The following is a 22,468-nucleotide window of genomic DNA, read 5'->3' as shown; positions in this document are numbered from 1 at the left end:
CTGGTACAACAAAACAGCCATATTGTAAGGCAGCATTGGATGCTATCACTTTAGTTATACGTCCGATTCAATAGAAGTACTGCTCTTTTTACTAACAGCCGATAGATAAAGAAGAACTAGGAACGGAGGACGAAGAGTAAATATTTATTGAAGTACCTTCTTCAAGAGTAGCTTTAGAAAGCTGTCTATCGCTTAACAGATTTATGTGACGTGTTTAGCATCAAAGTTGTTCCAATGTCATGACATAGGATTTTATAAGTTACAAAAACAGGCAGACAGAGATTGGAATGCATTGCTAGCCATGCTGTACCTGGAAAATTATTCCGGCTAAGAGCCGGAGTTTTCGTCATCCTTGTACGAATTAGAGTGTAAACAGCAAGTACAACTGATCGCTCACGAAACTACAAATGGGTTTCCCGCATACTTTGAATTTTTAGTGGCGGGAGACTGTGAACTAAAAAAATGGATGGACGAAGCGGATAGAATTTGGACATGTTCTTCTTGATATTTCTTCTTGTATCACCTCGTTGTCCATACAATGTCATGATCTGAACACGATGATACACACCATCTATTTAAAGAAAATAAAAAGCCTTCCTTTTTCTAATCTATTAAAAAGACGATTTGATTTATTTTTACCTCCTTTGCTTCTTGCTTTTATTTCTTTCGCTTCTATACCCTCTTCTGCCCTTCAGTCTTTCAAATATGGATGAGCATGAACTTGAACTGATTTATACACAGCAGCTTAGTGAAGAATTAAACAAGCAGACGAAAGCAAAGATCACAGACTTCATCCAGAAGCATCCTATCAATTTCGGACTAACTGAACTGGTTTCATCGTCGAGTCCAAATACGAGTAACAGCAGTAATAATGATCCTTCTCAAGATCAGTTGGATCCTGCGATGCCCAATGATTTGGCTAATCTGTATCAGGAAGTCTTTGCAAGCTACAATGATAACGGAATACAATTTAATCATGTTCTGGTATTTGCCTGTTAATTTTTTTTTTAATTTTTATTCTAAGAACACTGTACTTACAATTTATTCTCCTGTTAGAATTGGTCCTTTGCTTGGAGACAACAACTTACATACAGAACTCTAACTGAACTATATGGAGTCGAAAAGATCGTAGCCTCAACTCACCCCAGAGCAAAAAAAGCAGTAAATCAGATCTGTTTAGAAAGGTTAGATCAATATATGCAATGGTTTCCTTGGTCGTGGTTTTCAAACTTACGATTTATTGGAGCAGGTGGGTTCTCAGCTGTCTATGCTGCTCAAATGAACCCTCCTTACGATATTGAACCAATGATGGTGGCATTAAAAGTTGTGGATGAGAAAATCTTGAACGAGGTAGATTCACTACTGTTTATTACATACTGAGTTACAGATTATTACAGTAGAGAAATTAGTGGTAGTGAAAGTTTTTAGAGAGTTTGAATATTTGTATCTGATGATTTGAAGTACTTTTGGATTTTGAAATAGATTGCCGTGCAAGGGAAAGCCTTTTTGCCTCTCTTGTTCCAAGGCGTAACCGTCTGTGAGAGTACAGGAGACTTAATGATGGTTATGAAAATGAGCAATGATGGCAACTTAGAGGACCACATGCAGCAACTGCCTCTCGGTGATTTAGACTTGAAGACTATTACAGGAACTATTTTACGTTTGGCTGTGAATCTGGCTGATTTACACAAAGCGGGATTGTGTCACAGAAACGTTCATCCAAGCAACATCATTTGTACGGATAATGATTATTTTTTGGTCGACTACAGATTCTCAACACCATCCAAAGAGTCCTCTTCGGTTACAGCATTAACAAGAGCCGTCTATGGACGGCTGCCTTATATAGCACCTGAAGTCAAAAAGGGCATTTATACAGAAAAAGCAGATATTTACAGTTTAGGCATTATCATTTGGCAGCTAGTCAGCAAAGTTATTTTTCCTTCGCCAGATGTGCTGCTTGATGCAGGCAACAGTAACTCAGCGAGAAGTATTGCTAGCAAAAATAGTAACAGTAATGATGACGGATTTCTGGAAAATGTGTATCGTATCGAGCCTGTGCCAGGATTACCCGATTGGTACCACGACTTATATATATCATGCTTGGAACCCAAGCCTGAAAACCGGCCCACCGCAGCACAGCTATGTGAAATCTTACGATTGATTCATGATAGTCTCAATTATTCCGTACCTTTGAATGAAAAGGTGACAGAATATATCGTTGCAAGGCGCGCTGAGGTTGCAGATCATATCCGAACCTACGCCAAAATAAAAGGTATTGTGTCTGCATCAACGACGCGACTATTCACCCTTTCCAATCTACCATCAACAGAAAGTTTCGTAAGGCTACCATTCACACATAAAGAATTCGACATTACACATTGGTATCAATTGCAATTAGTACAGCAACAACAGCAAACTGCTTCTATGCAATCGAATGACCCAACATTGTATCAACAGATATCTCCCTCTTCTGTTTCACCAACCGACATATTTCTAAACCTGGAGAGCGTACATTTACTGGTGTAAAACGCATCTTTATCCATTATTTAATGCATATTGGAAGGGTTACTTAAATCTTTCAATTTTATAATCTTAATAGACACGCATAAGCCACTTTCATAAATAAACACATATTCATCACGACTTATGTACTTAAAACTTAAAGAAGTTAGAAAGTATTAAAAGTAGCATTTTCTATGCATTAAGTTACGGACATGATTAGACACGCAGAAAATAAAGAGTAAAGGGCGTCACGAAATTAGCTTTTTGACAATCGGTGTTATTCAATCAAACTCCTGCTTCCAATCCCATCTTTTATCTCCTTTCCTCTTTTTCTTGACCTGTGTTAAATTCACGTCAGAATCTTAAACTAAGTGATCAAGATGTCGTGGGATTCTCCTAATAACAATTCTTCTGCTGGTCAACCTGACTTTTCCTCCGGTAATGTTGGCTGGGGTTCTGACAATGCTACTGGCGGTAATGTTGATTTTTCTTCTGGTAATGCTGGCTGGGGCGCTGACAGTAACACTGCTGGTGGTAACGCTGATTTCTCCTCTGGTAATGCTGGTTGGGGTGCTGACGATGCAGCTGTTGGTAATAACTTTGCCAATGCTGGTGGTAACGATTTCAGCAATGGCAATGGTTTTGGTGGTGCTACCAACGACTTCAGTAACGGCACTGCGGCAAGCAAGTATGCTAATAATGATGCCTATGAAGAAGCTCGTACGGAACGACCTCCACGAGCTGAACCTACCGAAGAACAACTTCAACACAGAAATTACAACTGGGCTTCTAACCGTGCTCGTTATGAATACAATGAAAATGCTATTGATGCGAATGGAATGGCCCCTCGTGATGCTGCTCTTGAACAAGAACTTTTCGAAGAAAATGCTGCTGAACAGCAAACAACTCTTGATTTCTCCAAGTATGCATCTATTCCTGTACGCGTAGAACGTGGAACAGCTCCCCCTCCTATCAAGAGTGTAAAGTATTTAAATTATTTCTGTTTTAATTGTTCATCAATAATTGTTATTAATCATCATCTTTGTATCTTTTTATCAATTTTAGTTTGAGGAAGCTGACCTTCATCCTGTTATGAAGGAAAATGTTAGACTTGCTCGTTATACCGCTCCTACCCCTGTTCAGGTGAGATATAGAAAAATTATAGTTGAGACAAAATGACGTGTTTTTTATGTTTAACTAACTATATCTTAAATGCTTTATAGATGCATTCTATTCCTATTGTTACTTCTGGCAAAGATTTAATGGCATGTGCTCAAACTGGTAATGTGTTCCAATCTGAGAGACCTCAGTTTCATGATAGAAGGGCGAATTCAACGACAACATTTTTTCTCATTCTTTTGCGAACCAAAATTATTATTTCCAATAGGCTCCGGTAAGACTGCAGCTTTCTTGGTTCCCACTCTTTCAGCTCTCTTCAGCAGAGCCAAGGAACTTCAAAAGCCTCGACCAGCCCCTTACGAAACTAGAACTTATAAAGCTGAGCCTTTAGTCCTTATCATTGCTCCTACCAGAGAACTTTGCTCCCAAATTTTCGATGAATGTAGAAGAGTAAGTAGCATTCATTGAATGACAGTCGTGATAAAAGTGAAGGGATTTATGCTGAAGAATCTGTTCTATCTCTATTTGTGCGTACCAGTTTACTTATAGATCTCCCCTTAGACCTTGGTAAGTATCACTCAAATAGTTGAGTTACGAAGAGAAATAGTATCTAAACAATTTTGTTTATAATGGATATGTTGTATTCTTATTTAGTGCTATCTATGGTGGTGCTGATTCTTTCAGTCAACTTCGCCAACTTGAGCGTGGTTGTGATGTCTTGGCTGCTGCTCCTGGTCGTCTCATGGATTATATTCAACGCGGTAAAATTGGTCTTAACAGAATCAAATATCTTGTCTTAGATGAGGCCGATCGTATGCTTGATATGGGTTTCGAAGCTATCATTCGTAACATCATCTTGAAGAATGATATGCCTACTGATAGGCAAACTCTTTTATACTCTGCCACCTTCCCCAGAGCTATCCGTGCTCTTGCTCGTGACTTTTTAAAACCTGATTATCTTTTCTTGAAGGTCGGTCGCGTTGGTGGTACTTCTAGTGCAATTACACAAAACGTAAGTGATGTTTTGAAGCTTTCATTCATACGTTTGATAACATAAACATTTAACAAATCAATATTCAATCCACATAATATAGATTATGTACGTTCCTGAAGAAGATAAGAGAGAGGCTCTTCGTACTTTGCTGAACTCTCAACCACCTAGTCGTACTTTGATTTTCGTCGAAACTAAGAGAAGTGCTGATAGGTAAACTGAAAATTTCAAAAATTCAACAGAAAATTTGCAGATAGGGTTCTGATCTCATAAATATTATCTGAAAAACCGCAGTTTGGATCAATATCTTTTCGATCGTGGTTTCCCCTCTACTTCCATTCACGGTGATCGTACTCAAATGGAAAGAGAAGATGCCCTTCTCGCTTTTAAGAGAGGCAAATGTCCTATTTTGGTTGCTACCGCTGTTGCTGCTCGTGGTATTGATATCCGTAATGTTATGCATGTCGTTAACTATGATATGCCTCAGGATATGGATGAATACATTCACCGTATTGGTCGTACCGCTCGTGTCGGTAAATCTGGTTTGGCTACCTCCTTCTATAACGAAAGAAGCGACCTGTTAGCTCCTGAATTGACCAAGCTGTTGAAGGAATGCAAACAAAATATCCCCGATTTCTTGGAACAATATGTTACTGACGATATGACTTTCGATGAAGATCTTGATGATACTGGAGTAGAAGCTCCCTCTTACGCTGGTCAAGAATACGTTCCCATGGAAAGAACTGCTCCTGGTGCTCCTCAAGGATATAACAATGCTGAAGCTACAGGTGCTGCTGATGCTGCCTGGGATTCAGGTAACACTGGTGGTCATAGCGGCGCTCGTGAAGGAGATTGGGATTGCCCTGATTGTGCCACTAGCAACTATGCTTCTCGCTTTAAGTGCTTCAAGTGTGGTACTCCCAATCCTAATGGCGGTAGTGGTGGTGGCCGCCCTGGTGATTGGAACTGTCCTGACTGCGGTATTTCTAACTTCGCTTCTCGTTATGAATGCTTCAAGTGCGGTGTTCCTAAACCCGAAGGTCTCGGTGGTGGCGACTTTGGTGGTGGAAGACGTCCTCCTCGTGAAAGACGCGAAGGTGATTGGGATTGTTCTAGGTAAGTTATCCGTTTGATAGTACAAAATAGAATCTATTATGATTTGGATACAGCTCAAAACCTTCTAAATTCTGATTATAACGTTTTCTTTTATCCAGCTGCGGTGCTGTAAACTTTGCATCTCGTTTTGAATGTTTCAAGTGTTCTGCTCCAAAGGAGAGCGATGGTGCTGGTTTCAATTCTGGTTATGGTGGTTACGACAACAACACTACTACTGATACATCTAATCTCGACTCTGCAAATTGGGATAGCACAGCCGCTACTGCTGGTTGGTCTGCTGAACCAGCTGTCAATGCTTCTTCTAATGACGCTGCTTGGGGAGCGTCCACTGAAACCCCCGCTGACGCTGCTCCAGCTCCAGCTACTGGTGAATGGGGCGCATCGAATGATACACCTGCCGCTGCCGCTCCTCCTGCTCCTGCCAACGGTGGTTGGGGTGCTTCCAATGATACTCTTGCCGCTGCCGCTCCTCCTGCTCCTGCCAACGGTGGTTGGGGTGCTTCCAATTATACTCCTGCTCAAGCAGCACCTGCTGCTAGCGGATGGGGAGCTCCAGCCCAAGCTGCTGAACAACCCAAGCCAACTACACCACCTCCTGCTGCCGCTGGTGGATGGGGTCCCCCTGCTCCTACACAACCTTCACCTGCTCCTGAGGCTTCTACTGGATGGGGCGCTCCTACTCAACAAACAAGCCCTGCTCCTGCTCAATCAATGCCTACTCCCGCTGCTGCCAGTGGATGGGGTGCTCCTGCTCAATCTACACCAAACCCTGCTAAGTCCGCCTCTCCTGCACCGGTTCAACAACATCAACAACAACAAGCTCCTGCACAAGCTGCTCCTGCAAATGATGATGGATGGGGTACTGCTCCTGCAGTTAGTGCCGATGGATGGGGTGCTCCTCCTGCTCAATCTAGTGGACCCGGTTGGTAATTGTCTCGTACAATATAGAAAAATCGTATGTAATTCATTTTTCAAATTCAGAAAAAGCAAAAAAAAAAAGTGTATATATAAACCATATTTTAAGTCATTTGCAAACTATATTATATCATGCTCAATGATATTCGATTCCACATACATAGATCAATGTATTTATACATATATTATTCGATCGAATAAAAAAAGTCATTAAAATTGTCGTGTTCGAATGAGTTGCGAATATTGAAAAAATTGGATTAGGAAAAGCATTGCAAATTTATTCTATTGGTGTTAGAGCTTCTTCTAAAGTTTTAACAGCAGATCTCTCAATAATGACTTTATCGTACGCTAGTAAATCCAGAACGTTTGTTTCTTCCACATATAGAATTTCACAATTAGGTAGGTTACGAGCTGCTAATTCAAAGTTATTGCGATAATCATTCAAAATAACCAAAGTCTTTGGTGAGTTATACGTTGTTTTGAGGATGTTATGCAGATCGTGGGTTTTCAACGAAGAAAAGTTTTCCAATGATTTAACAATAACCATTTGATCTTGGGCATATTTGCTGCTCAGGGCAATACGAAGACCGAACTCCTGAACCTTTCTAGGCAAATCAGTACTATGATCTCTAGGCTTGGGGCCAAAAGCAACACCACCACCTCTGAAATGAGGTGCCTTTCCATCACTCTGTCTGGCTTTACCTGTACCCTTTTGAGGTTGTCTCTTTCTGGTACTGCCAGCTACTTCAGAACGAGTTTTAGTGGAGGCTGTACCTTGTCGCATACCATCTCTCTGCCAAACAACTACACGGTGAAGGATGTCTCTTCGAAGTGGTGCTCCAAATACATTTTTATTCAGGTTCATAATTCTGACAGGTTCATTCGTTTTGAAATCTCTTATGAATGCTTGAACACTCGTTGGAAATGGAGCTTGATAAAAGAGTGTGGTAAAATAATTTAGTTGAGATATATCCTCTTAATAAGGCCTTTATTGAAACTAGACTTACATGGTGGTGAGGACTCTACTGCTGAGGCAAACGCTCTCTTTGTTGTAGTATTCTAAAATTTTCGACAGGGGTAATAAAATACATAACAATCAGTTACCCTTGATGACGCTCTGGTATCAAGTCTGTCGGTACCTTTAGAGCCGAGAAAGCTGACGTTGTCAGGGATTTTGTGATTGACATTATGTTATGGCTGTAACCTAATTTGAAATGGGTGGTATGCAGGATAAACCTTGCCTGAAAAATCAAAATGCAGTTTTTGACATTTTGTTAAATCCATCTGGGGTAATTTCATGATAAGTCACACGTTTTACACCGTCCTTTCCGCAATAAATATCCGTCGAAAATTATCAATCTAGGCAGTGTGTGATGGGTGTTTTAATCAACTCTGCTAATTCGGTATCTCGAAGGAATGTTATCAAAACCAGTGTTAAAATAAATACGAAGAATTGTTTTATTGAAAGTATAAAATATGTACAAATGTTCAAAAAATAATTTGAGTAGTGTCTTTAAAAGTTCATATTTTCCAAATGTTGAACCAGAGAAATCAAAGGAAAAGATATCAACGGTACGTGTACATAAATCAGTTAATGCTGTTGTATAGCTGTAGCATATCTAGAATGTAATTAATAATAAGTGTGTGTTTTTACATTAAATTCACATAGGAAATCGAACGTGGGCTGATCATTGGGATAAATACCTTTTTAAGTTAGAATTTTCTTCCATCAATCGCTCAACTTCAAACAAAAGCTCACTTTGCATCTTTCTCATATGCTCTAACTGTTGTACTGTTCGTGTTAAAAGGGCAGCTTTGCTAAGCTTCTTGTTTGCGCAACCGGGTAGATGGTTTTTCAGCTCTTCGAAGCCATCTTTGATTTGAGCACGACGTTTTTGCTCCGATTGGATATGAACTTGACGGCGTAACTCAATTGTAGATATATCCTTATCACTACAATGGAAGATTGCCAGTTCAGAAATTGCTCGCTATATAAACAAATAAAGCATTCATGTACTTCATTATGACATATTATGTCCTTACTTCGTATGATTAGCCTTTAATTCCCCAACCCTTTTACTATTTGCCTTACAATCTCCTTCATCATTTGTTGTGCGCTTTCTTTTGAAACCAAGGTGGGATGATTTATGGTCCACTTGGTACTGAAGAAACTGAGTTTGATAAAATTCTGCTGGAACTGTATTTGCACGAGCAATTGTCTTCTTAACCCTTTCCTCAGTGCTTTGTTGTTGCTGTTGTGGTTCGAATGAAGGTAAGGGACTAACCATCAACGAAGGCTTCTGGTCAAATGTATTTTTAACTAACATATGATTCTGACAATGTGGCATTATATGTGTTGCCGAATGGATAGCATTATGTTGACTAAATGTGATTGTAGGAGGAGTTTTAGGAGAGCTGTATCCTATGGATGAAATGGAGGAAGGGCTACCTTTGGCTATCATTTCATTTTGATGGTAATAGCTTGGATGATAGTTTAAGGTGGTAGGAGTGGCAGTACTGTTGCCTGTAGCATTGGCGGTACTAGCAGCTTCATTGGTTGTTGCTGCACGCATTTGAGAAGACCGCTGTAACGAAGGTTGAGATGTGTGGTGGTAAACATAGCTTGGCATTGTTTCATAAGCTGAATTACCAGAGTATGGCGTAACATTATTGGAGCTATTATACACAAAAGCTTGATTCATCATTGACTGATGTGTATAGGGTACAGGATTGATATTATATGGATGCTGATAAGAATGGTTCAAGTTGCTCTCTGACATATAACGGAAATATTTTTTGTCTTTACTGAATGAGTGGAATGAGTTTAATGAATGGACTGGTTACTACAACAGGAATAAGAAGTGAAAAAAGTAAATAAATATCCCAAGAAAAAGATCAAAGGAAAGGTAAGATATACTGCTCTCTTTTATTTGGGACCTTGGCCTATTTCGTCCTTTCTGTATGAGTTTTAGTTCTGAACATTAAATCAGTAGAAGCAATCGTTTCAGTTTTCGTAAATTATCCCAAAGAGAATAGAACTATTTATTCTTGGATGTTGACCCTTTTCCTCTTGACATTTCTTTTAATGCGATAATCAAAGATTAGTACTGTTCGTAATTCGGCGACTTCAAACTCTCAGTTTAAAGAATTTTGACAGCTCGTTACGACAGATCCTTTCTGTTCGTTTATTTTATTTAATAAAACAGCCCTGTCGCCCATATGAACGCTAGGCCAAGAATGATTGCTACGTACTCTGACTAACATACACGTGAATTTAATATGTTTAATTAAATTGAGCCGATTTCTTAATAATCAAGGAATATGGCTTTTGCATCTTTTTGACAAGAATTTCACGAGGTACGATTACTTTTTTTCGCTTGACTTTCGCACGAAATGACTATTAAATTGAGACTATCTTACAACCAAAATTCAGACTAGTTTAAAAAATTATTTTGGATGAAAAGTATAGTTTTTTAGATCATACCTTTTCCGTCAAAATGCTCAATGCCAAATGTGCGACCTACTCTTACTCAAACAGGGTAGATATACTGTGCTTCTACCCTGTTTGAGTAAGTAGTAACATCAAGCAGCAGTTAATAAAAACTTCAGAAATGTACAGTGACAAATTTCACAAAGATGAACTCACCTAAACGCGTAAAAATCTTTAAGCCGTCGGTATAGAACCTGCAGCACCATTTTCGTTATGGCGATGGCGAGAGAAAATGTCGGGCCGGTCATTGTGTTTCCATACGGATTTTGCAGGCCTTGGTATCATAGACGCTGGAGCCGTCCGAAATTCGTACTTCTTTCATTTCGACACCATTACAATTGTTACAAACCTACGAAAATGAGATTACTTTTAGAGAAGGGCACTTGATTTGGCAATTTGGGATCCACCTTTGAGGTTTTAAACTCACAGTATTCGATGGCAATGCTTTTCTCGCTTCTAGCCTTCTCTTTCTGCCCTTCTCTTTAGCTTGCTTTGTTTCGTAGTCGTCTTTTCCGGACTTTCGCTTCTTGGCTAGAAAAGCGTATGAACAGAATATCAGTGAAAATGAACAGGAAATACTACCTCTTCAGCTATCTGATACCATTATATTCAGGACACAAGTATGAGCCCTTATGGGCATGTCCTTCCCGTCCGCAATCAAAACATGTTTCTAGAAATTAAAGGTTCAACAATCCTAATTGATTACTTAAACGAATAAGAAACAAACTGCAGCAATCATGAACTGACTTTCTTTACTTGCTGCTTTTTCTTTAACTTTGCTTCAAGGTAAACTTTTGCTTCTCTTGACGACAAGATAAAAAAACTACTCAAAAGATATAAACACTCAGTTACAAACAAAATATGTACAGTACAGTCGTTGTGAGTAGCTCGTGATGAGATCTTATTTTAATCTACCTGATGATCCACTGTTAACACTTCTTTAATAATTCTCTAAAGAAAATAACGAGATTCTATGAAAAAGAGGAAAAAACGAAACTGAAACTTTTTGTTAGAATGTTATTTGGACAACAAAGAAGTTTTGACAACAAAAACAATCTATACAGATTTCTTCGGACGCGCTAAATTTTGACACCAAATCAAGACACGTTTATTTATCACTTCATCAGTTACTGACAAGAAACAGGCGTTTAACTTAATTTATACACTCACCTATTGTTATTGCTTTCTTTAAGGGAAAAATGACACTAAAGTGACACGATTTTAGATCAAAAGAGATGCTGAGCAGTCAATGAGAATACAGGATTGTGAGTCATTTACATAAAATACAACTGGACTATCAGTTCAAATGGCAGCTAAGGAGAACGTAGGCAATTCTTCTGGGCCGATCAAACAACGAAACTTACTGCAACTAATGCGTGCAAAAAGAGGCGGGCCTCAAATGTTTACTACAAGTGTCCAAATGTAAAAAGTAACCGAAAATAATGACTTGAAGTTTCTGAATTAAGTCAATAAAAATATCCAATTTTTTATACAAAAAAGTCTAAATCTAACAAAAATACGATTAGTATTTCCAACTTCGACTTTCGGGTTGGTCTTGGGTGATTCATGAAACGTGCCTCAGAGCTAGATGATTATTTGTCTCTCAGTGATTTATCAATTGTTGACAGAAAAAGGATATATGACATATGTCCAACTTCAAAGCAGTCTTAGCCATCTTCCGGTATGTCATAGGCCTTTCATTCCATGTACCATAATTGGTTGCGAGAGACTTGCACTATTTCTATGAAAATAATTGATTTTAAACAACTTGAATTTCAGCAAAAGAACTTTTCCCAGAAAGGTTTGCTTCACCTGTTACTACAGGCAACCCCATAACAGTTATAAAGTCGCTTAGCAGTTTTAAGAATAACTTTTCATCTCTTGTATAATCATAGCATACATGCTCAACTAATGTAGCAATAATAAGCACTGATTTGTCCCACATTATGGAGGTCAGATTTGCCTGGGGGACTATCAAACTGAGTTTATCAATTTTCACGCATGATTTTCGTTTTCTAATTCACATCAACGGCATATTCTCGTTTTCCATAACATAACTGCACCGCTATACCCATTCATCTGTTTAGATCGAACGATTGCGTCTTACAGCCATGCACGATGCATTCCAAGTTACAACAGTTGTGGATAAGCTTTCTCGTATAGAGTCTATCTTTGCTCATGGTAAAGTTTGCTGTTACAAACTTGAAACTTGATGATTTGTGATGGTCTTATTAAAAAGATTATTGTAGGCGATCGTTTATTGATCGGCACAGGTACAGGGCAGCTGCTCGTTTATGATATAAGAGAACCATTAGGTACACTCCCAACTTAAATTGAAAATCTGTATCAGAGGCTCAATTTCTTTTGCACTAGTTGCCGATTATAACGAAGTGCCTGAGGTCAAGCTCGCTCAAACTATCAAAAACTTTTCAAGAAAAGCCATAGAGCAGTTGGACATCATTAAAGAAATTGATATGCTAGTTTCGTTGTCCGGTAAATGACAAAGCAAAGAACATAATAGCATTGTGGCCTTTGTTGATTTGTTTGTTTTATTATGTTTTGAAGATGGATTGGTCAGCCTTCATGATTTACACACTTTTGAGCTACGCATGCAACTTGGGAAGACAAAAGGCGCTAATTTATTCGCTATACAAACAATGGTTGAAATGACTCCTGAAGAGCAAATACCTGTATTGACGACTCGATTGGCAGTTTCAGTGAGAAAGAAACTGTTAGTATACATATGGAAAGATACAGAATTTTATGAGACGAAGGAGCTGAATACTCCTGATAGAGTCAAGACAATGGCTTGGGTTGGATCTACAAAAATTTGTTTGGGATTCTCAGCCGAATATGCTTTGATGGATGTTGAGGAAGGACAGTTCACAGAGCTATTCGCATCTACTGGAGTGAATGATAATGGACCAATGAGCACTCTGAACAGCTTGTATAACATGTCTATTGGTACGCGAGGTGGGAAGCCAATGATTACAAAAATACCTAACAATGAGATGCTCCTTGCAAAAGACTGTAAGTAATAAGAATACATTGCTTGGTTGTGGGATCATTAACAACCATGAGATTTTCCTAGATGTTAGTATTTTCTTGGGTTTAGATGGCACTCCTACCCGCAAAGTTGGTATTGAGTGGTCAGGGATACCTGAACAAATAGGTAAAATAATTGCAAATGAAGTTAATCTTGAACAAAAAACAAACTGATATTGATAATATTCTTATCCAGGCTATTCGTATCCATACGTGATTGCTATATTGCCAAAGCATGTGGAAGTTCGGAATATCCAGACACTGAGTTTAGTACAACAAATTGATCTGGTGAATATCAAATTCCTAAATCAAGGAAAATTAGTTTACATTGCAAGCACTTCTCAAGTTTACCGTTTGACACCATATAGTTTCTCAACGCAGGTAACCAATCGTCACTTTTTGATTAACACAGGAATTACTGATCTAAACTTTTATCATTTCTGAATTGACGCAGATTGACCAATTAGTCGAGAAGCAAGAATATCAGGAGGCCATAAGCCTTTTAGACCAAATCAACGAAGTTTTAGTGGACAATAAGGAGGCAAAATCTAATTCCATAAGAACCGCTTACGCCCACGACCTTTTCCGTTGTGGTGAGTATGACAAAGCACTCAGTACATTCCAAGAACTTGATACCCCACCAGCAGAAGTTGTCAGCCTTTACCCTGAAATGATAGCGGGTGCATTGGCCAAAAAACCAGATGCACCTTACGGTGATAATGAAGGAGGAACAACAGATCGTACAATGGAGCCTCCGAAAAAACAGCAAAATAGTGATATCATTGCTGAGGAAGGCATCCACCGAGTTATATCAAGTTGTCCTGCATCCATCAGGAGTAGTAAAGCAAGTTTGATGACGAGCCATAGCCAACATTCAAAGAAAAAAGAATCTGTACCATTGACAGATTTGAACCTGCGTGAAGCTGTTTCTTACTTGATTAGATATCTCACTGACAAACGACAAAAATTAGCAAAGCGGTTAAATAGTGACAGTTCACAGTCCCTATCAACAATGGCATCCGTTAGATCATCGACTCTGAATGAGGAGGAGTTGCTCCAACAGTCAACCTTGGTGGATACAACATTGTTAAAGTGTTATATGATGACGAACGATGCTCTCGTTGGACCTCTTCTTCGTGTACAAAACCATTGTGATGTGGAGGAATGTGAACATATATTGAAGAACAAAAAAGTAAGATCTTACAATACATTCACTTAGACTGAGCCATGCATTAAACAAATTGCACAACTAGAAATATAAAGAGCTTGTTGATCTTTATAACTGTAAAGGCTTGCATGGAAAAGCACTTGATTTACTTGAGAGGTAAGAAAAGAAGCTGTTCTTTTTTTGGTGCACTGCAAATTAATCAGCTCGTATCTCTTTCGCTTAGGTTAGGAAAGCAACCTGAAGGCCCTATGCGAGGAATTATGCCCACCATACGATATTTACAAAAGCTAGGAATACATCAATTTGAACTTGTCTTAAAATATTCTCGGTGGGTACTTGAAAAAGACCCTAAACAAGGCTTAGAAGTAAGTTATACATGATTAAAGTATTTAGGAAGGTTGTTGAATTTTGATACCTCTATTTTTTAAGATCTTCATAGATGATTTGGCAGAGACAGGAACGTTGCCACGGGAAAAAGTATTGCGACATTTAGAATCTGTTTCCGGCGATTTGGCTATCGAATATCTCGAATTCATTATTGAAGAGTTACGTGATGAGTCACCGGAATTTCATAACAAACTTATAATTGCGTATTTGAATGAGATAATCGCAAACAAGGGTAAAAAAGGCCAAAAACTAGGAATAAAGCCTCCAGATCGAAGCTTAAATTTAAATTCTTTAATTAGGAACAGTAAACAAAGAAAGAACAACAGAACTCAAATCTCGACTTCTCACCTTTTTGACGGAATCATCGTTCTACAAAGCTGAAAAAATTTTATCTCGGTTGCCTATAGATGGTATTTCTTTTTGAATCGAAGCTTATTACTGCTGGTTTCAATTATTAAACCCTAATCGACACTTGTCCTTACATTTACTATAGATTTGTTTGAAGAACGTGCTATTCTGTTAAGCCGTATTGGGCAACATGACCAAGCTTTGGATATATATGTATACAAACTCAAAAACTATACCATGGCTGAAGAGTAAGCTAGAGAAATATTTGCAGCACTTTTTCTTTCAATGACTCATAAGCACACAATTGCCATTATTATAGATACTGCACAAAAGTCTATTATAAGGACCCTGTTAAAGGCGAACAAATGTATCTGACTTTGCTCAAAGTTTATTTACAGCCTGCCCATAATCAAGAGCCTCTAATCGAGCCAGCACTGAAGCTGTTATCACATCGAGGTTCTCACATCGATGCAAGCCAGGTCCTATCTATTTTGCCTGACAATACAAAACTTCATGGTTTATTTTCGTTTTTAGAAAAATACATTAGAGAAACAAACAAACGTCGTAATATGGATATGATCGTTAAGAATTTGTGGAAAGCGGAGCAAATACAAGTCAGTACATTTAAAAAGGTTGAATTCCTTGATATGTTAGGCATCACATGCTTACAGTATTTGTGCTTTATAGGTTGAAGAGCAACTGATGTATTACAGATCAAGAGCTGTCAAAATAACGGAGGACAGGATGTGTCCCCAATGTAACAAAAGAATTGGCAATAGGTAAGTTACTCCATGCTATAACCCTTGAATTCAATTTTATCTGATGGTTTTCGACTTGTGTTTTTTTTTTTTTTTTCTTTAAAGTGTATTTGCGGTATTTCCAAATGGTGTAGTTGTACATTATTCTTGCAAAGAAAAGATTGAGCAAGCGCAATGGAAGCTTTCGTAATGTAATGCGCACCTAGCTTAGTAAAGTCTCATTTAAATACCTCAATATTTCATCACAGTCGTTAAAGAACGTTTCAATCCAAATATTTTTTGAAACGCTGCTATCCTTTTTTTTTGTGTGTGTGTGTGTTGAAAAGAGAATAGGCGCTTAAGCCAGAAAATGGAATCGTTTCTATCTTAGGTTTATCAATGTGTTTGGGTTTGGAAGATCTTTGGTTCGGTTATTTGTTTGTGTATGTTGTTGTTATTGATTTCAGAAGTCAAAGCTTTCTTTTTTTTTTCACAAAAGTAACACGAACATTATCAGCTAAAACGCATTTATCCATTTAGAATAACAGCTCACCACGTCTGTCCGTACGCATCTGATAAGCCTGATTAATGTTTATAAAAAGGATCCTAATTTTGTTTTTTTAATATTCTCTTCTCTCTTTTACATTCTTTCTTCAATTTCACATTATCGTTATCAAGATCGCTTTACTGTTTTCTTTTAAATAGCCAGCAAACAAAATGCAAGGTACAACTATGTCTACAACAATCACTGCAAGCTACAATAACAATCATACACAAAAGTCAGACCTAGAATTTCCCAAAGATTCCAAGGCTAGTGGTGTTAAAACATGTGCAGTGTGTGGATCACGTTTACACATGACAAGTAAGGGTCATAAAGCAAAATTTTTGAAATGACAGGTTCAATAAAAAATTTTAATCAAACAATCTCTCCACTAGAACATTGCCCTGTACACCCATAACTTGATACACAATTTAATCATTATTAAGCACTTAGAGCTCACTCAATATTTGCTATTATACAACAGCTATCCATACCAACTGCATTGCCTTTTCTACCTGTTTTCGTTTATTAGAATTACTACACTTTATGACACGCTTCAATTTGCATTTCTTCTGTTCGCACTTACAATAAAAATGGTGTTTATTTTTATACAACTTTAGGCTTTTAAAATTGCAATTGTTACAAAAGAAATGAATTTATCCTTTTTCTATTGATTACACAAGCTTTGTAACATGGAAACAAATTCTTTACTCGAATCCACCTTCCAGTTGGCCAGTGTTTTCCTTTGAACTGAGCCAACAACGACAGTGAAAGGAACAACCTCGATGCCTCCAATCTCTAATCTCTCCAGAATACGGAACATGTCTTCATCTGTTCTGTCATCACCCGCACATAGAACGAATTCAGTACTTGAATGTTGTGTCATCACGCGTTTGATAATCAACCCCTTATTGATAAGCATGGGTCGGACTTCGACGTTCATTTTACCAACCAAGCATTCAACAGGTAATTTACCAACTACGTTTTGTTCCAGATGGTTCTGCAATTCTCTTGCTTGGAAAGCCCTTATTTTTTCAATTAATAAAACATGATGATATGTAAGATAATAAGACCGAAGATATTATTCTCACTCTGCCCACTCCCTTTTCAGAAAAGCACTTACCCGTATTTCGGATCAGCTTTACGATAGTGCCATGTTAAAGAGCAACGTTTTTCTTCAATAAAACTTCCCGGTGTACGCTCTGTGTAATATTCAAAAATTTCCTTCACATCATCTTGCCATGACATATCCATATCATCCATGAGACTAACCCAAGTGTTACTATTAGGCTCTCTAATAAAGCATCCATGCTCGCTGGATAAGCCCAGGTTAGGAATATGACCTAACCAGTCTTCCAAATATTTCTGAAAACGCACAATCATAATATGACGTAGTTAGCACACCATTTTGAATGTTTCAGAGAAAATCTTATTCTGTTCTACCTGTGTTCTGCCAGAAATAACCCAGACAGTGTTATTAGGATCACTGGAAAGATGCGTTAGCACGTCAATTACATCTTGAGAAGGTTTTGCATCATCAGGATTTGTCTGAATAGGAACCAAAGTACCCTATAACAAATATAAAAAAAGTTGCTTTGGTCAATGAATGTAGCAACTAAAATGGTAATATTAAGCTTACATCGTAATCGAAGAAGAAGGCCCTCTTTGTATTGTTCTTGTATTCTAAATTAACTCTAGAAATGTCAAGTTGTGTTGTCGAACCAAATCCATTCGTAGGGCTCTTCAATAAGCCTTTGACAAGAGACCTTGCCCAGTAAGCAGCAGTGTGAGATGTTACGAATTGATGAAGTTGCTATAGATATTCAAACAAGTTATGAGTATTGCAGGCTTCTAATGATACCGATTCGGTAAAAACTTCTACCTTGTATTTCAGTGTCTTTTCTTCTTCAGACAAATTCAAGCACTCTGCAATGGCGCGAGCAACTTCTTTGCAGTCCCATGGATTGACAATAACAGCCGAGCCCATACTTCTAGCAGTACCTGTGAATTCTGAAAGAATAAGCGGGCTATGATGGTTTTCTTGAGCAACGATGTACTCAAAACTGGCAGTGTTCATGCCGTCATTGATCGGTGTGACAAGACAAATATCAGCTACTTCCAATAAAGCGTAGTATTCGTCACGATCGATATGTTGGTTGAAAACGTTACAAGGTGTGAACTCAAGGGACCCGAAACGGGAATTAATACGAGCAACAATTTCTGCTGTTTTATTTTCTAAGTCTAAGGAGTCCAATACACCAGGCGAAGTTACCTGAATTAGTACCACTTTATCGCGCCATTCGGGGAAGTCTGTCAAGAAAGTCTCAAAAGCTTCCAATTTTTGTACGACACCCTTTACTGGATCCATCTTGTCACGACCAACAATAATTTTTTTACCAGCATAACGCTCTTTGATCGCCTTTGCTTTGGGACTGACACCAGGGCGTTTGCAGTGATATCGGGTTCGTTCAACATCAATACCGATAGGATAGGTCTCCAATTGAATGAGAACACCATTAGCCAAAATACCTGATGGAGTATATTCATAACCCAAGATACGAGTACAATTGGAAGCAAAATGACGCGAGTAGTTGTATGTTTGGAATGCAACAACACTAGAGCCTAACATTCCCTGCAAAATTTCCTTGCGGCCTTTTGATTTTTTAAAACAATAATTATGTCAAAATTACTTGTTCCAGAATTTTTCTATCCTTTTACATAGATTATGTAATGATACGAGCAAACACTTACGTGGAAGACATCTGAAAATTTCAGAAGATGGGAAGGGAGTATGTACGAAGAGGCCTATAGGTGCGTTCGGCAAGACCTTTCTAATCATTTCTGGTACTAATAACAAATGATAATCGTGTACCCAAACTATTACAATTCAGAGCGTAGAAAAAATAAGCGAACAGAAACTTTTTGCAAAATCACGGATTTCCTTCTACGTACTTATATCCCCTTCCTTGTAATTGCTAATCACTTCGTTCGCAAATATCTGATTCACTTTAATATAAGAATCCCAATAAGATGCTTCATCCACCTTATCGGACCACATCAAATAATGCATTAGTGGCCATAAAACTGAACAAAAGGACACGATGGAACGAACATAAAACGTTAGTTTCTCTGGAACGATAATGTTACCAAGCATTAAGCTTAAACAACCATTTTACCTTGCTTACTGTAGCCTTCATAATGACCTTGCGACAATTTATCTTCAATAAAAATGGGAATCATGCCGTGTTTTGTCTGTAAAAGATGCCTCAAGGATTCTTTATCGCTATCTGAAATAGTCTCTGCCTTAACGAATTGTTTATCAGGCATGGTTAAAACAGCACCTGTACTACCAATGTAAAGAGTTTGGTAATCCTTCTTCAAACTATCAATAGCAGCATACATGGCCGAGTGGCCCTTTCTAGTAGAAAGTTGCCAAATATTTGTTTGACCGAGAGATACAACAGTCGAGCGTCTTCTACGTTCAAGGTTGGAAATAGGCGTAACATTCATACTACCATTATCATCAGGGTCTGCATTATTGACAGCCAGCCTCAATTTCTCGATAATGCTCTCATCCGCATCTGCTCTATTCATGAAGCAGTGATAGGGTATCTGGTTGACGACGTTAATAATTTTGCCCTTGAGCTGGTTTTCCTCTTGCTTGTAGTTGAATAATTCTTTCAATTTGCTCGTGTCAATCGACATATTACTTTAGTAGTGACTAGTATAATTTGAAGAAAAAGAGAAAAGATAAAAAAAAATGCAATTTTGACATTTGATAAACCCCATAGTGGCCTTGATAAGGTAAAAGTCGGCGATTTAAATCACTTTCAAGTGAGTGAAAAATGCACAAAAGAGGAAAAAAAAAGAAAAAACCACACGCCCGTCCAGATCTATAAATCTGAAACCAGAGTTACTCTCTCTTGACAGTTCATGCGCAAAGCACTTTATCACCTCACGGCAGCAGTAAAATCAAATACACAAAAATATTTATAGTTTGTTTTCTGTATTATGACTATTCGCCTTCTTTCTTCTTCAATTTATCGCACATATCTCCATTATGATACCTGCTTCGACAAATGATTTTGTGAGCTACGATTCTTTTAATCCTTACGTTGCACTGATTGGAAAGCTTCTAATGATTTGAACATAAATACAGGGTTAAAAGATTCAAAATAAAGTTGCAGTGCGCTAATGAAGTAAAAGAAGCATAGGTCCCAAACTAGAATAATGGAAGACTTTCTTATATTAGTCGCGTCCACCATCCCTTCTATTGAGGTACTTACAGCTTTTAATCCGTACAACCAAGATCCTGCTTGGCTCCCAAATAACGCAGGACAAACATATATTTGCAGAGAAAGCTGTGAGGCGAACATTGCATTTTTCATGTAATATGACCGGAAGTGAAGCAATCAGAAAGCAATCTTGACGTTATATCATATAAATGATTAATTTGCATAATATTGTACCAACATATAGACATATCATTCGCTTCTGTAACCTTTACGGTATATCTCAATACATCAACTATTCCCTCCCATTCTCAACCCTATCGACGTATATCCATGGACACAATCTTCAAATCTGCTATTCATATTTGTTTATCTCACAAAAACTCAATGCAGCTACTATATCCTAGATGTAACGCTAGGAACGCAGGGTACATTTTGCGAATACATAGTTTTAAAGCTAAAAGTAGAAATGAGAAGTATAAAGATGATATCTAATAGTTAAAGCATCTGCTATAAAACGTATAAATTTTAAAAAATGTTTGGACGTTTTTACCAGCCCTTTTAGTCTAAAACACGCATTGCCCATTCAAGCACGTAATTTACTATCAAAGCAAACATTGCACTCTGTCTCTTTTAGTTATGCAGCTACAGTTGCCAACATTGCTGATTCTGCTAATCCTATGGGGTACAAAAGGTGTAGCTACTCAGTACAGTTAGTTAGAAGCACTCGTTCAAATTACCAACTCGAACGATGATGTCAATATAGGGGAAGTAGTGATGAACAACGATTCGGCAAATCGAAGAGGTGCGCAACAATAAAATTCATTTAACAGCGAAGCATCAGTTAACGTACATTGATATATCTGTTTCATTAACTCTCCAATTCAAAGAGAGCAACATATCTGCGAAAACTTATAGGAAGTACGGCACTGAACAGATTAAGCGATATTTGTATTTGCTTCGAGAGGGAGGCATGTCTGTTTAAAAGGCTGTAATAGCATGCACTATATCAGAAAGCACAGATTATTACATAAGAAAGGAGTTTAACGAAACTATTCTACAGTGAAGATGTTACAGGAAATGAAAATGGTTTTGATATAAACTCTTCCCTGAACATACGAAATATTCAGTCGAGCTTCTTAATGAAGTAAGAACCAAACTTCTGGCAAGATTTCTCGACATTACAAAAAGCCCTCTATCGAGCTTGTATACACGCGTCAGGCAGAAATGACGTCTCTCCCTCAAAAAGATCATCAAGTATACTATTGAGAGGAATGCTTCTAGAACGTTCAAGTTCGCGCCAATCCCATTTTACAATGGCCAGCTGCTGGCGTATTTATTCTGTTATTTGGCGTATTAAAAATTTATTGGCGGATGAGAGTATTAGTGTATCTTTTCTTCCATGCCGTCCCAATATAACACTTTATAATGGATAGCAATCACGGAGGCGTACCAAAAGAATAATGAGCGGCTTCAATGTTTAAGATGAGCCTGTTCAATTACCTTCAGCTGATCAACCTCCAGGTCTTTATAAAACTGCCTCATTTTCAATTGTTTTAATAGTAAACAGCGGATGAAATCCTCCTACGAAAGCACCCGAACCAGGACTGGAACGTCTGATGAATTTGGATGCTTATGTCTATTTCGTAAACAAGCTGGTAATTCTTCTGCGCCTGGGAAATCATACCTGCTAATACTGAGTCGGACGCAATCTTCATTTCTTAAGACTTCGTCAGTTCGCAAAGCAGCTTAAAGTTAAAGATAAAGGCTTCAATTGACGGAAAGGAAGTTATATAGCGTGGACCGTAGGGAAGCTATCGAAACTATACTCCATATCAAGGTCAGGATTTATTGTATTTTGTCATTGAGTTGTCAGG

The 22,468-nt window shown here is 38.1% G+C and overlaps 8 protein-coding genes across 8 annotated transcripts; 5 read left to right on the top strand and 3 right to left on the bottom strand.

Annotated features, from left to right (window-relative positions):
- Positions 1-627: 627 nt before the first annotated feature.
- BDF20DRAFT_1002312 (kinase-like domain-containing protein) lies at positions 628-2,825 on the top strand. Its single transcript, XM_053074626.1, has 3 exons — positions 628-984; positions 1,057-1,350; positions 1,483-2,825. Exons 1-3 carry the CDS (start codon positions 706-708, stop codon positions 2,524-2,526), a joined length of 1,617 nt encoding a protein of 538 aa, XP_052933977.1. The 5' UTR covers positions 628-705; the 3' UTR covers positions 2,527-2,825.
- On the top strand, positions 2,667-6,658 carry BDF20DRAFT_945792 (uncharacterized protein; the record flags this gene model as incomplete). The annotated part of the gene is made up of 9 exons (XM_053084847.1): positions 2,667-3,482; positions 3,568-3,645; positions 3,726-3,783; positions 3,890-4,071; positions 4,160-4,188; positions 4,276-4,633; positions 4,716-4,825; positions 4,907-5,728; positions 5,827-6,658. Exons 1-9 carry the CDS (start codon positions 2,883-2,885, stop codon positions 6,656-6,658), a joined length of 3,069 nt encoding a protein of 1,022 aa, XP_052933976.1. The 5' UTR covers positions 2,667-2,882.
- A 262-nt stretch (positions 6,659-6,920) lies between these two features.
- On the bottom strand, positions 6,921-7,830 carry BDF20DRAFT_837266 (ribosomal protein L4 domain-containing protein; the record flags this gene model as incomplete). The annotated part of the gene is made up of 3 exons (XM_053079032.1): positions 6,921-7,573; positions 7,651-7,702; positions 7,783-7,830. 3 exons carry the CDS (start codon positions 7,828-7,830, stop codon positions 6,921-6,923), a joined length of 753 nt encoding a protein of 250 aa, XP_052933975.1.
- A 404-nt stretch (positions 7,831-8,234) lies between these two features.
- On the bottom strand, positions 8,235-9,345 carry BDF20DRAFT_837265 (uncharacterized protein; the record flags this gene model as incomplete). The annotated part of the gene is made up of 3 exons (XM_053079031.1): positions 8,235-8,262; positions 8,348-8,596; positions 8,687-9,345. The coding sequence occupies 3 exons, from the start codon at positions 9,343-9,345 to the stop codon at positions 8,235-8,237; spliced, it is 936 nt and encodes a 311-aa protein (XP_052933974.1).
- Positions 9,346-9,461: 116 nt separating this feature from the next.
- On the top strand, positions 9,462-10,494 carry BDF20DRAFT_837264 (uncharacterized protein; the record flags this gene model as incomplete). The annotated part of the gene is made up of 4 exons (XM_053079030.1): positions 9,462-9,513; positions 9,961-10,000; positions 10,121-10,212; positions 10,325-10,494. 4 exons carry the CDS (start codon positions 9,462-9,464, stop codon positions 10,492-10,494), a joined length of 354 nt encoding a protein of 117 aa, XP_052933973.1.
- A 2,296-nt stretch (positions 10,495-12,790) lies between these two features.
- BDF20DRAFT_823725 (vacuolar sorting protein 39 domain 2-domain-containing protein) lies at positions 12,791-16,029 on the top strand (the record flags this gene model as incomplete). The annotated part of the gene is made up of 12 exons (XM_053077823.1): positions 12,791-13,163; positions 13,225-13,305; positions 13,375-13,559; positions 13,633-13,951; positions 14,024-14,370; positions 14,550-14,711; positions 14,776-14,965; positions 15,060-15,143; positions 15,227-15,329; positions 15,401-15,695; positions 15,769-15,860; positions 15,945-16,029. The coding sequence occupies 12 exons, from the start codon at positions 12,791-12,793 to the stop codon at positions 16,027-16,029; spliced, it is 2,316 nt and encodes a 771-aa protein (XP_052933972.1).
- Positions 16,030-16,946: 917 nt separating this feature from the next.
- BDF20DRAFT_881660 (glycosyltransferase family 20-domain-containing protein) lies at positions 16,947-20,180 on the bottom strand. Its single transcript, XM_053081684.1, has 8 exons — positions 19,536-20,180; positions 19,312-19,443; positions 19,111-19,236; positions 18,242-19,011; positions 17,999-18,172; positions 17,803-17,928; positions 17,483-17,724; positions 16,947-17,384 (listed from the first exon to the last, which is right to left on the bottom strand). The coding sequence occupies exons 1-8, from the start codon at positions 20,062-20,064 to the stop codon at positions 17,027-17,029; spliced, it is 2,457 nt and encodes an 818-aa protein (XP_052933971.1). The 5' UTR covers positions 20,065-20,180; the 3' UTR covers positions 16,947-17,026.
- A 212-nt stretch (positions 20,181-20,392) lies between these two features.
- On the top strand, positions 20,393-22,344 carry BDF20DRAFT_989304 (uncharacterized protein; the record flags this gene model as incomplete). The annotated part of the gene is made up of 6 exons (XM_053085294.1): positions 20,393-20,446; positions 20,519-20,722; positions 20,839-21,019; positions 21,148-21,276; positions 21,655-21,738; positions 22,155-22,344. The coding sequence occupies exons 2-6, from the start codon at positions 20,590-20,592 to the stop codon at positions 22,342-22,344; spliced, it is 717 nt and encodes a 238-aa protein (XP_052933970.1). The 5' UTR covers positions 20,393-20,446; positions 20,519-20,589.
- Between the last annotated feature and the right edge of the window lie 124 nt (positions 22,345-22,468).

Source organism: Mycotypha africana (genome assembly GCF_025528875.1).
Source record: "Mycotypha africana strain NRRL 2978 chromosome Unknown BDF20scaffold_8, whole genome shotgun sequence".
NCBI lineage: Eukaryota > Fungi > Mucoromycota > Mucoromycetes > Mucorales > Mycotyphaceae > Mycotypha > Mycotypha africana.
The sequence above is the reverse complement of the archived record's forward strand: the minus strand, read 5'-3'. Positions and strand labels throughout refer to the sequence as shown.